General features: G+C 38.1%; 1 protein-coding gene across 1 annotated transcript; it reads right to left on the bottom strand.

Annotated features, from left to right (window-relative positions):
• Positions 1–1,617: 1,617 nt before the first annotated feature.
• LOC128557650 (uncharacterized) lies at positions 1,618–9,095 on the bottom strand. Its single transcript, XM_053545454.1, has 4 exons — positions 8,830–9,095; positions 5,073–5,236; positions 4,277–4,369; positions 1,618–3,241 (listed from the first exon to the last, which is right to left on the bottom strand). The coding sequence occupies exons 1-4, from the start codon at positions 8,837–8,839 to the stop codon at positions 2,327–2,329; spliced, it is 1,182 nt and encodes a 393-aa protein (XP_053401429.1). The 5' UTR covers positions 8,840–9,095; the 3' UTR covers positions 1,618–2,326.
• Between the last annotated feature and the right edge of the window lie 1,952 nt (positions 9,096–11,047).

The raw sequence follows: 11,047 nt of genomic DNA, 5'->3' as shown, positions 1-11,047 counted from the left end.
GCAAGGGCTTGCTAGAGCTCGGAACGGAAATTTTTTTTAGATCACTTTAAAAGAACTGCTGGTTGCATTCCAATAAATATATATGTACATAACTTCCATGTGTGGACCTCTCAAGCTCATTCAAATAGTCTTGCTTGACTGGCTGACAACTGGCTGTCGTAGCGAAACAATAGAAAAAAACAACTTTAAATGACCTCTTCTCCTGAGCTTCATCATACCTATTTTGTACTGTACTGGAATAAACCTCTTTGGTTTGCATTGTTCACTATTCAGTCAGTAAATTTTCAGTGAACACCCCTTTGAATAATAAGTGGTACTGCCCAAATTGAATGATGGGCCAATCCGCTTTAGAATACAACAGGGTAAATGTTGAAAAGACTAGTTTAATCTGCTGTAATGGCTGCCAGTGATCAAAATAGAGAAAAAATCTGAAACTTGCTTTCAAACGAACCACTTGATTGATTTTTCACTGGAAGTATCGTTTGATGGATCTTTGTCAAATTTGTACTGGATTGCTTAGACCAGGGCCATCACAGGTGCCATGAATCTTGTAAAAGTGTAAGATCTCAAAAATTAGAAGACAGCAAGACATTTTACAAGAAGAATTTGTCAGTGGTCCTTTGCTTCTAGCAGTATCCCTGGAGATGCTACAGGGATCCATGTTTTCATGGAATGTTACATAGGAAAACAAAACTCCCAAAAGTATGAGGCTTAGATATCAAAATCTTTTTACATGAAGCATTTGTCAGTTGTCCTTTATGACGTTTTTTCAAGCCTAGGACTAAATTTATGGTCACATTGGTTCCCGTTTTCACAAAGAATTCTATAAATGAAAATTTTAAAAAATCTATGAATGTGCATAGCTTAAATATAAAAACCTTTACAAAGCTTGTTTGAGCCTGGTACGTAAGTACCAAATTTGGAGCTGCTACAACGTGTTTGTTTAAATTGTTCCACTTGGCTGAATTAACCCTTAGCCTGCTAAATTTCTAAAATGGACTGGTCCATCATTCATTTTGGGCAGTACCACTTATTATTCAAAGGGGTGTTCACTGAAAATTTACTGACTGAATAGCGAACAGTGCAGACCATGATCAGACTGCACGGATGTGCAGGCTGATCTTGGTCTGCACTGGTCGCAAAGGCAGAATCAATTGCCGCCAGCAGGCTTAAGGTTAAGGGGTAATATTTTTATATGTCTTACAGTGAACTGTGGTATGATATATATATTCAAGATCGAATGATTAAATTTGGACCAACATGGCTCACTTGTTTTCTTGTCTTTTAATGCGGTAAACTCAACATCTGACTAGGAGTGAAATTGAAATAAAGTTATAATCATTGACCCGAGGCATCATACCAGTTGACACTGCGTCGAAACCTTTGACAGGTCGTCTGTTGACCTCATCAGTACGGTATTTGGATGTCTATACAGGATGTCTTTGTAAATGGAAATGAAATGCATGACATCAACTTGCAATTCTCTAACCAGGAGGCCGAACGGACAGCTAATGAACCATATAGGCTAAATAGTTGTCGAACTATGTAATATTTGTATTTAACTTTACATTTGTACCACTTCTACATATAAAGAGAAAGTAATAATTTACAATCGTACCTCTTTGCTAAAGTTAATTTTATTTAACAAAATTCATTGACACATCAGATCTCTTAATAGAAAATGTAATCATAATTAAAGGTAAAGATTTGTTATTCAGTGTGGGTAGTCACTTGAATGGATGAAATGAAACAACATTTCATTTCAAGTTGAGACCACGGCAGATGTCATAATACATTTACTTTCCCCATCTACTAAATCTAGGCCGATATTCCGATTAAAGTAAATCACTAAAAGCACTGAACACTTAAGCTGCGACCGGGAACCTAACTGTTTCATTTGTGCCAGAGCCCAAACTTTCTGCCTGTTCGATTCCTAAACTGCTACTGGCTAAAGTTATTTTTTCCTCGTAAAACTCTAGCTGTGATAAAAAAAAGTTAAGCAAATTTTCCATGCAAATTGTTGTTATACCCGTATGCCGAATTACCTATTTCGAAACTCCATTTCAAATCCTTGACTCGTTGACTTCATTGAAAGTGAATATCTTTTTGGCATATGTAATTGTCTAACAAAATAACTGAAAACGTACTGGACAGCAAGATGCAGATGAGCACTGTTGTCAGGAAACAAGCGGGTACATTAACAACATGTTCAGACTGTTGCAGCTTTCCCATTTTTCTTGACATATTCAAGGGCTGCTCATTTTTGACGTCATTCATTCATATGACTTGAAAGTGAAAAGCTGTGCAAAAGATGCACAGAGATGTTTTACGGAGAATAGGGTGGAGGATCTTCATCAAGAATTTCACCGCATGGAATCACGTGTATAACATCAGGGTAGTTCAATGGCGGCGTCGGCGGCGGTGGTGAAGGTGTTTGTGAAAATTGTGGGGGTGGTGACGTTGATGGTGGTATCATATCCGGCAATGGTAACGCTGACGGCGTCAAAGGTGGTGTTCTTCTTGAATGTGGCGGTGATGTGGTGCCGGGAAGTGATGGAGACGGTGGAGGGTAATGCACCGGCGCAGGAGGTGGACTTGGTGGCGGCGGTGGTGGGGTTCGTGTTGGCGACCTGGTCTGATGGTGGTAATTTAGCCCTGTCACTGGAGGTAAAACATACGGAGCCTCCCTTTCGTTTCGCCGCCGCCGACGGGTGTCATCCGCCGGATTGTTCTCTCTGTTTCGTTTTTTATTCTTTCTTCGACGTTTTCTTATTCTGTCCCTGTATTGCTGTGTGAGATAATGCTGTAAATGATGTGCAGAAAAATCTGGTTCCGGAAATGCCAGTCTAGGATCTGGATGATGATGAAGATGTTCATGGTGATGATGACGATCAGTAGATTGCTGATTCTCTTCTACATTAGTCGCTACCGTTTGTTCGGCTGCAATGTAAGCTATCACATCGTCTGTATTGTCGACTAAATTAGAGATTTGATATTGACCTCGTGACAACATTTTTAAACCGAAACTTGATGAAAATTTGCACACTATTGCCAAACCGATTGCACTGGTTATAACCCCGACACATATGAACACTATAACAGTGACAGCAAGTCGACGGTTCTCTCCAGTCTCGGTGTAAGAACACTCGCTGTTCAAACAAACGCCAGTGAAACCGGCAATTAGCGCACCAGAGAGATATCCTACGTTGCTGATGATCGCCGTCAAACAATACGTCTGCATCTGTAAATGAAACAGAAATAAAAGTTTGCAGTCGTTCCAAAATCTACCTTTTCTGAATGTCCTTTTCGTGTATTTGTCTAGGGGAAATATTGATGTGTCAGTCTAGAGGAACCAGGCGAATGTTTTTTTTTCTAACAGTATGACAGAATTATCTAACGACATAGATCCTCTGACAGATCACGAAAAAATTACTTAATACGGAGAATAAGTTAGCAATGATACGGAATTAAAAACAAAATCTATGTAGGTTAACTGACCACTGTTACATAACTCATTCTATTGAAAAATAACGCTTTGGATACCTCAATAAAAGAAAATCGAACATCACCTTTTCCGAACGTCTATTCCCTTACAATATTAAGAATTTTATATTAAGCACTCAACTGAACGGCTTGTAGGGAATAGTCAAAACTATTGCACGAGGTCGAAAGACTGGGGATCGGTAGTTTTGACTGTTGACCGGCAAGCCATTCAGTAAGTGTTTGACATTAGAAATTAAGTTTCTCAGGTTCATTTTCAAATTTTTGACTTATTAATCTAGTATAAATATGTGTGAATGTAAAACCGTCAATGTAGCACAAACTATATATGCAACCGCATAAGAAACACAATGCTTGCGACAGCATGGATCCGGACCAGCCTGTGCGATCCACGCACTGGTCAGGATCCTGCTGTTCGCTAACAGTTCTCCAATTCATAGGCTTTTAACGCAAGCGCAGGCCTGACAGACTGCGCGGATGCTAGGTCTGATCCCTGTGGGCGCAAACACTATTTTTCATGCAAGGTATATAAGACCGGCAATCTATTTAAAGATTCATGTGATGAAAATTCCTTTCTTACGACTACTTAGTAAATATTAATCTTAATTAAATCATCGTTGATCTAACTTGCGCACTGGAAAAGGGGATGTGAAGGCCTCGGTCACATTCTGCTCTCACCGCGATTCAAACCCGTGAACTAGTGATCAGGAGTCCAACATCAACTCCTGCATCAGCTCCTGCACCACTGTGTTTTATAATCAAAAAAGTAACTTACTATACATCCTATTTTTTCGGCTGCTTCTAACTTGTTTACACAATCTTTTCCGCGAATGAAAACTGCCAGTCCCAACACCGCTTGTAGAAGAACCTACAAATAATAAAAAGAATCGTACTTTAAATGAACTGCTTTTTTCTGAGATGCAACCCGGTTTAATCTATCGGTAATAGAGGAGTCAAAGTGTTTACTAATTACAAAACAAAATGGACAATATGAACATTCTGGGTCCGAAAAGCACATTGTGTACAAAGTTTTGGCATGAAATGGGTGTGCTAGTTCGAGTTACTTTTCATACATATACCAGTCATATACTAAGAAGACTATTATTGACTGCAAGTTTAAAAGAATGCAAACATTGACTGCAGAATACAATCCATTTACTACAGAACCCATCCATTCACATCAGAATACAATCCATTTACTACAGAATCCATCCATTCACAGCAAAATACAATCCATTTACTACAGAATGCATCCATTCACAGCAGAATCCAATACAAGGAATAATGTCAAACATAATGTATTGCTTGCGCTCTTTTTATAATTGAGTCACATTATGAGAAAACCAACATAGTGCATTTGAGACCAGCATGGATCCAGACCAGCCTGTGCATCCGCGCAGTCTGGTCAGGATCCATGTTGTTCGCTAACGGTTTCTCTATAGGCTTTGAAAGCGAACAGCATGGTTCCTGACCAGACTGCGCGGATGAACATGTTGGTCTGGATCGATGCTTGTCGCAAATGCACTATGTTGGTTTTCTCATGGTTTCTCAATTATTAAAAAAATGCGTACCGTGCCCATTACTACAAAAGCTCCTGTATAGTAGGGAGGTACCCCCTCTGTGTAAGACCCGTGCTTCAACCTCGACACGAGGCCCAGTACCAGCAACAGCACCCCAAGCAAGCCCTGGATAGCTCCTGTAATATTGAGGTAGCGCAATGCTCGCTTCCTGTTCTCTGAAAAATAAGATGTTAAGATAGTTGGTATACTGTATAAAACAAGGACAAAGATCCTATTGGAACATTTACATTCAAACAGCGCACTCCCCTCTACCCTCACCCCTGCCCCTTCTCCCTTTACCCCCACCGCCTCCTCCCTTCTCCTCCAACTCCAGTCACCAGAAAAGAAACCCACAACAGTGTTTATGTGCGTGTAAACACTAGGCATATACACATAATTATGAAATATAGCTCTTTGGAACGGACAGTGACAAAACACCAATAGGAAGGTTCAAACGGTTCATTGCGCATAACACCGCAGTCTTTATCCCCGCCATTTTTCAAACATTCAAAGTAAATAAAATAGATCCCGACCAGGTGAATCCCTTATATACGTATTATTAACAAAACTACACATATGTAAAGCACAAAAATGCTCGTGTAGAAACATATAAAACCATATATACGCATGTACTTAATGCCTTTGAATCAAAGCAAAAACAAGAACGCCATTTGAAATAAGTAAAGGAAACTGTATCTTGTTTTTATTTATGTTACAAGGCCCTGTCCATCAAGAAATTGTGTCGTCAGGCTCCCCGAAACACGTCCTTTTGAGAAACGACATTTAATGAATTATTACATACTTTATTATAATCTCCGTCTATATCACAATGACATACAGAACAAGAAATTTGATATGCTTTAATAATGACGTACATTTTTTTTTCAATTTTAAAAATAAAGGATAAATATATTGATCAGATAAAAGAAAATAATTTCATGAGCGTACTGCACGCAAAATTTTACTGTAAAAATAAATGCACCAAAATAGATCATTATTTTTCTTTTTATCACATACCCATTTATAAACTACTATACGTTAAGTTTAAGTGGAACCATTATTGGGGGAAATGCCGTTTTCAAGGGCAGATAATTCTTCTTCAATACCGGTGACCTATGGCTTTTATTGCATATCTTTGTTTCTTAGATGACTGTACTTCAATATCCAAAATTTGAAGAAATTCTGATTTGGAAACATTTCGCTCATCTCATATACCTTTAAGATCCAGGACAAGACAATAGCAAACCTACCATATCTTAGAGGCATACATAATTCTGGCTTCCTATTTGACCATACATCAGAAATAATAGGATTATTGTAATAGTATTGATCTGGGATGCTGTATTCGGCTTGAGTGAACTTTTCCATGACGTCGGCATACAATACAATAGGTACAATACGGATTTTTTTTCTGCCTGTTCGTATTTACTTGTGAAATACAAGCCGTATTTTTGACAGAATTTATATAGGTATATGAAATAAAATTTAATATCTACTGCTCAATATAATTATAAATGGTATTTGAACGTTTATCAAAAGCAAAACAGTCGGGTATATTTTTGTGACTTTTTAAAAAATGGATAGCGGTCAAAATTTACTGACTGAATGGAGAACAGTGCAGACCGTGCAGGCTGATCTTGTTCTGCACTGGTCGCAAAGGCAAAATCACTTGCCGCCAGCAGGTTAAAGGTTAGTATGTGTGCTCAAAGGTTCGAAATTATTAATATATGAGCCGCGCCATGGGAAAACCAACATAGTGGCTTTGCGACCGGCATGGATCCAGACCAGCCTGCGCATCCGCGCAGTCTGCTCAGGATCCATGATGTTCGCTAACAGTTTTTCCAGTTCCAATAGGCTTTAAAAGCGAACAGCATGGATCCTGACCAGACTGCGCGGATGCGCAGGCTGGTCTGGATCCATGCTGGTCGCAAACCCACTATGTTGGTTTTCTCATGGCACGGCTCAGTTATATTCTTAACAACATAAATACATATCAAAAGCAGTGACCTATAGTAAAATGAAAATACTCGGGTACAGAAAGGTTGCCGAACACATTACATGAACGTCACAATACTTGCAACATTACCTGTACTTATTATATAGTTTAAATTGTTTGCTACTAGTATTAGATTTTTTTTGCTGCGTTCATGTAAAATATTGTTCTAAAGTAGGGACAATAACCTGTATTGATCAATATCACACTGACACACAGAGCAAGAAATCCGATATACATTATTTATGACGTACATTTTTTTTTAATCTTATAGAGGATAAGTATATTGACTTGCTGTAGTGGAAGATAAAAAATGTCTCGAGGGTACCGTACTTAGAATGAAAAAAAAAAGATAGGTGCACCAAAATAAATATATTTACTACATATTTTATGCATTTTATAATGGAGAGGAAGGAAAAAACATAAAGGGAACCCTTTAGTGGATTCGTAGCCCCGTCTCGAATCGTAGGTAGGCATATCTTGTAACGTTACGCTCGACTGGAAGTCACACGTGAAAAGAACCCCACAATTATTTGACAATGAAAATATTATTTAAGGCACGAGCCTCCTGATATTATAGAACCGTTAAATTAATTTAAAGATTTTCCGATTATTTATAATTTATATTCTTCCGCATGGACTGAATACGGTTCCATGCCTAATAACCTCGTTAGATTTCAAGAAACTACTGAAAATCACTAAACAGAATAGTATTAAGCTGTACATCAACTGCTACGGTGTTCTGTTAGGGCCATCATTGTCTCGTTACTTCGCCTTGCAGATTAGTAAGGGCGCAAGAACCTGAAATTCTATCCGTCTATATATTAAAAAGACCCCCTGTTTTTTTTATATGGAGGGGGAGGGTTTCAGTTTCCTGTGGTAAGGGCCACAGAAGACACGAAGTTGTAAAAAATGGCGCGATAATGCATTTACGAAAACGCAAAAACACATATAAAGGCGTGATATCAATATCGCATTTTCACATCGTGTTTTCACGTTTTTTGCATCATGTTATCGCAATTTTGCCCCCGTATGTCGATCTTAGGCGAAATTTCGTTATTTCGATAGTAGTTTCGTTCGTAATATTGGCTTCACGTGCGAAAATGCGAACGAGTGATGGTAATATCGCGTCTTAGCAGGCCAGCGTGATACCGCGTTTTTGAGTCGCATCGCGCCATCGAATCATCTTTTCTCCATAATCAATATTAGAGATGCCGATATATTGACTGCCTTACTAATCTACAGGGAGAAGAGGCGGAACAACGACAGCACTGTCTTCTTGCTTCCTTCATTCATGTAATTATATCCGTCATATTACCTGCAAAATATTCTAATAATTAGCACTGCTTTATGTAATTTTATGGTTGATCTAATACTAGTACGTATTTACACTCTTTTCTTGATAACATTACAATAATTACACTACATAACCATCTTTGTCCGGTACCCTGGACTGTTTACTGTCAAAACAGGCGACAGGCGTGCATTCTCACTGGCGTTTATGCGAATTATGTTTCTTGCTATCTTATCCAAATGACACGGGTCTAAGCTCTCAAACCGTGTAATTCTTTTAGTACTTGAATTGTTCTTTAATTTTGCTGCCGAGTAGGTTCGAATCCGTGACTTCCGGGTTAGGGATATGAAGTTCTCATTTACTTCAACTTTGCATAAGCGTTCAAATTTTAGAAATACCTTTGGGTGGCAATCTGCTCATTTATAAAATATGAAAATCCTGCCATAAATCGCATTAAAATGGTTTAAAGGACGCCGACCTACCATCTTCCATTATAGATTTAATCCATTTCTCTTTTCACTTCATGCCTTCATACATTCTTTCTATCAAATTTTCATCTTTGTACACTTTTCTGTCACTCTGTATTATGTTTGTCCTTAAAGTTAAACCCTTCACAATACATTGTCTCAACATGACTCTATAAGCTGACTTATACCTTTTTATTTAATTTATATTTATAATCAAATTGTATCAAATGTTATCATTTAGTCTACCCCACGACTTTGTACCGGGATAGGCATATGTCTGATTGAATACGGTTTATTATAATGAACTTAATTATAAAAGATATTCATCGATTAACACTTCATACTCGATTGCGTATTTTTAATCAAATTTAATAAACAAAATGCTATTAAACTACCGAACAATACCATTTTTCTGATAATGAATGTGCATAGAAACAATGCATTTATAAGTTTTGTGTGGTCGTATATGAAAAACCTGAATTATTTCACGGCTGTTCCCCTTACATTTGAATATATCATCGTTTTAATTACCACCATTATCACACTCGCTAGTAATCCACAACTATCATTAATCGTCATCACCACCATCATAATCATCATCATCATCATCATCATCATCTTCTTCTTCTTCATCATCATCATCTTTTCTTCTTCTGCTTCTTCATCATCATCATCATCATCATCATCATCACCACCACCACCACAACCATCACCACCACCATACTCATTATCATCAATACTATTATTCTCAACGTTACCGTTATCATCATTACTAATTTCATCAGCACCATCATCATCATTACCACCCCCACCAGCAACAACACTACCATCATCAACACCACCATTATCATCGTCGTCGTCGCCGTCATCGTCGACGCTAAATAATTGTTGTTCTCCTCCTCTTTATTATGCCCCTTTCGAAGGAGGGATATATTGTTTTGCTGATGTCGGTCGGTCGGTCGGTCGGTCCATAGACCAATCGGTTTCCGGATGATAACTCAAGAACGCTCGGGCCTAGGATCATGAATGTTGATTGGGAGATTAGTCATGACCAGCAGATGACCCCTATTATTTTGAGATCAGTAGGTCAAAGGTCAAGGTCACAGTGACCCGGAACAGTTAAACCGTTCCCTGACGAAAACTTGAGTAGGATCACGAAACTTAATAGGGAGTTTGATCATGACCAACGGATGACCTCTATTGATTTTGACATCAGTATGTTAAAGGTCAAGGTCAAAGTGACCCAGAACAGTAGAACGTTATTGTTGTTTTTCTTTTCCAAATAACTAGAGAATGCTTTGGTCTAAGATCACATTTGATGCGGAGGTTACTTATGACTGGTTAATGACCCATAATCATTGATTTGAGGATAGAACGTCAACCGTCCAGTGCACAGTGACCAAATAATTTCTGTTCCTTGTGCAGTTACTAAATGCATCTATGGGGGACACGTGGCCCTAAAGCAGCTTTAAATTCGTTTCCGAAATTCAAAATAATGTTTCTGGTACAACACCATTCTATGAAGGTCCATTTAGATTCTGTAACGTATATTAAACTTAGCTCGTCAGTGTATTTAAGTATTCGATTTTCATTCTGAATCTGTGTTTTGTTCACATGATATAACTCCTGAGGCTATTTAAATTTTGTATATTTATTTTCCTTTTCTTCTCATATTTAGAGCCAAGAGAAATGATTGAAATAAATTTAAAAGATTATCTACTTGGTAGCCAGACTACAGTCTCTCACGCTCATGTAATCAAACTGTTGCAAGGTGGACATTATTTGAAAGGAAAACAATTCAGCTTTGAGCAGTTTCACTGCAGTTTAGCATTACGTTTTAATTTCAAGATGATAATTCATAGAAAATCCACACTATAAACATGCCTATCCGTTGAACCTAGTGGCAACACCTGGGTCGGACGAACGGACACTCATTGTAGACTAATGAATAGCTATGCTTATGAGATTTATCTCCCTTGGGCTAAGAGTCACTTCGAAGCGAAAACATGACCACTCGAGCTCCTTCATGAAAACTTAAAAAATCCTTATTTTAATTTTTTAATTATGTTATAATGTTTGTAGAGATACAAGGCTTTTAAAGGTAATTCGACTATATTTGTTCAAGGAAGTAACTTTAAGCTCCCTCCGTATAACTTAGAGAAAAGCAAGCAGATCTTTTTACGAAAAACATTTCAACGTCAATTTCAAGCTATGATCCAAGGTCCCCTCTAAA

Source organism: Mercenaria mercenaria, chromosome 6 (genome assembly GCF_021730395.1).
Source record: "Mercenaria mercenaria strain notata chromosome 6, MADL_Memer_1, whole genome shotgun sequence".
Lineage (NCBI taxonomy): Eukaryota > Metazoa > Mollusca > Bivalvia > Venerida > Veneridae > Mercenaria > Mercenaria mercenaria.
Note: the sequence above shows the minus strand (reverse complement) of the source record. Positions and strands in the feature narration are given on the sequence as shown.

Coding starts and splice junctions, on each gene's coding strand:
- LOC128557650 (XM_053545454.1), bottom strand. Junction 4,370..5,072: donor CTTTTGTAGTAATGGGCACG/GTACGCATTTTT, acceptor TATTATTTGTAG/GTTCTTCTACAAGCGGTGTT. Junction 3,242..4,276: donor CCGAAAAAATAGGATGTATA/GTAAGTTACTTT, acceptor TTTCATTTACAG/ATGCAGACGTATTGTTTGAC.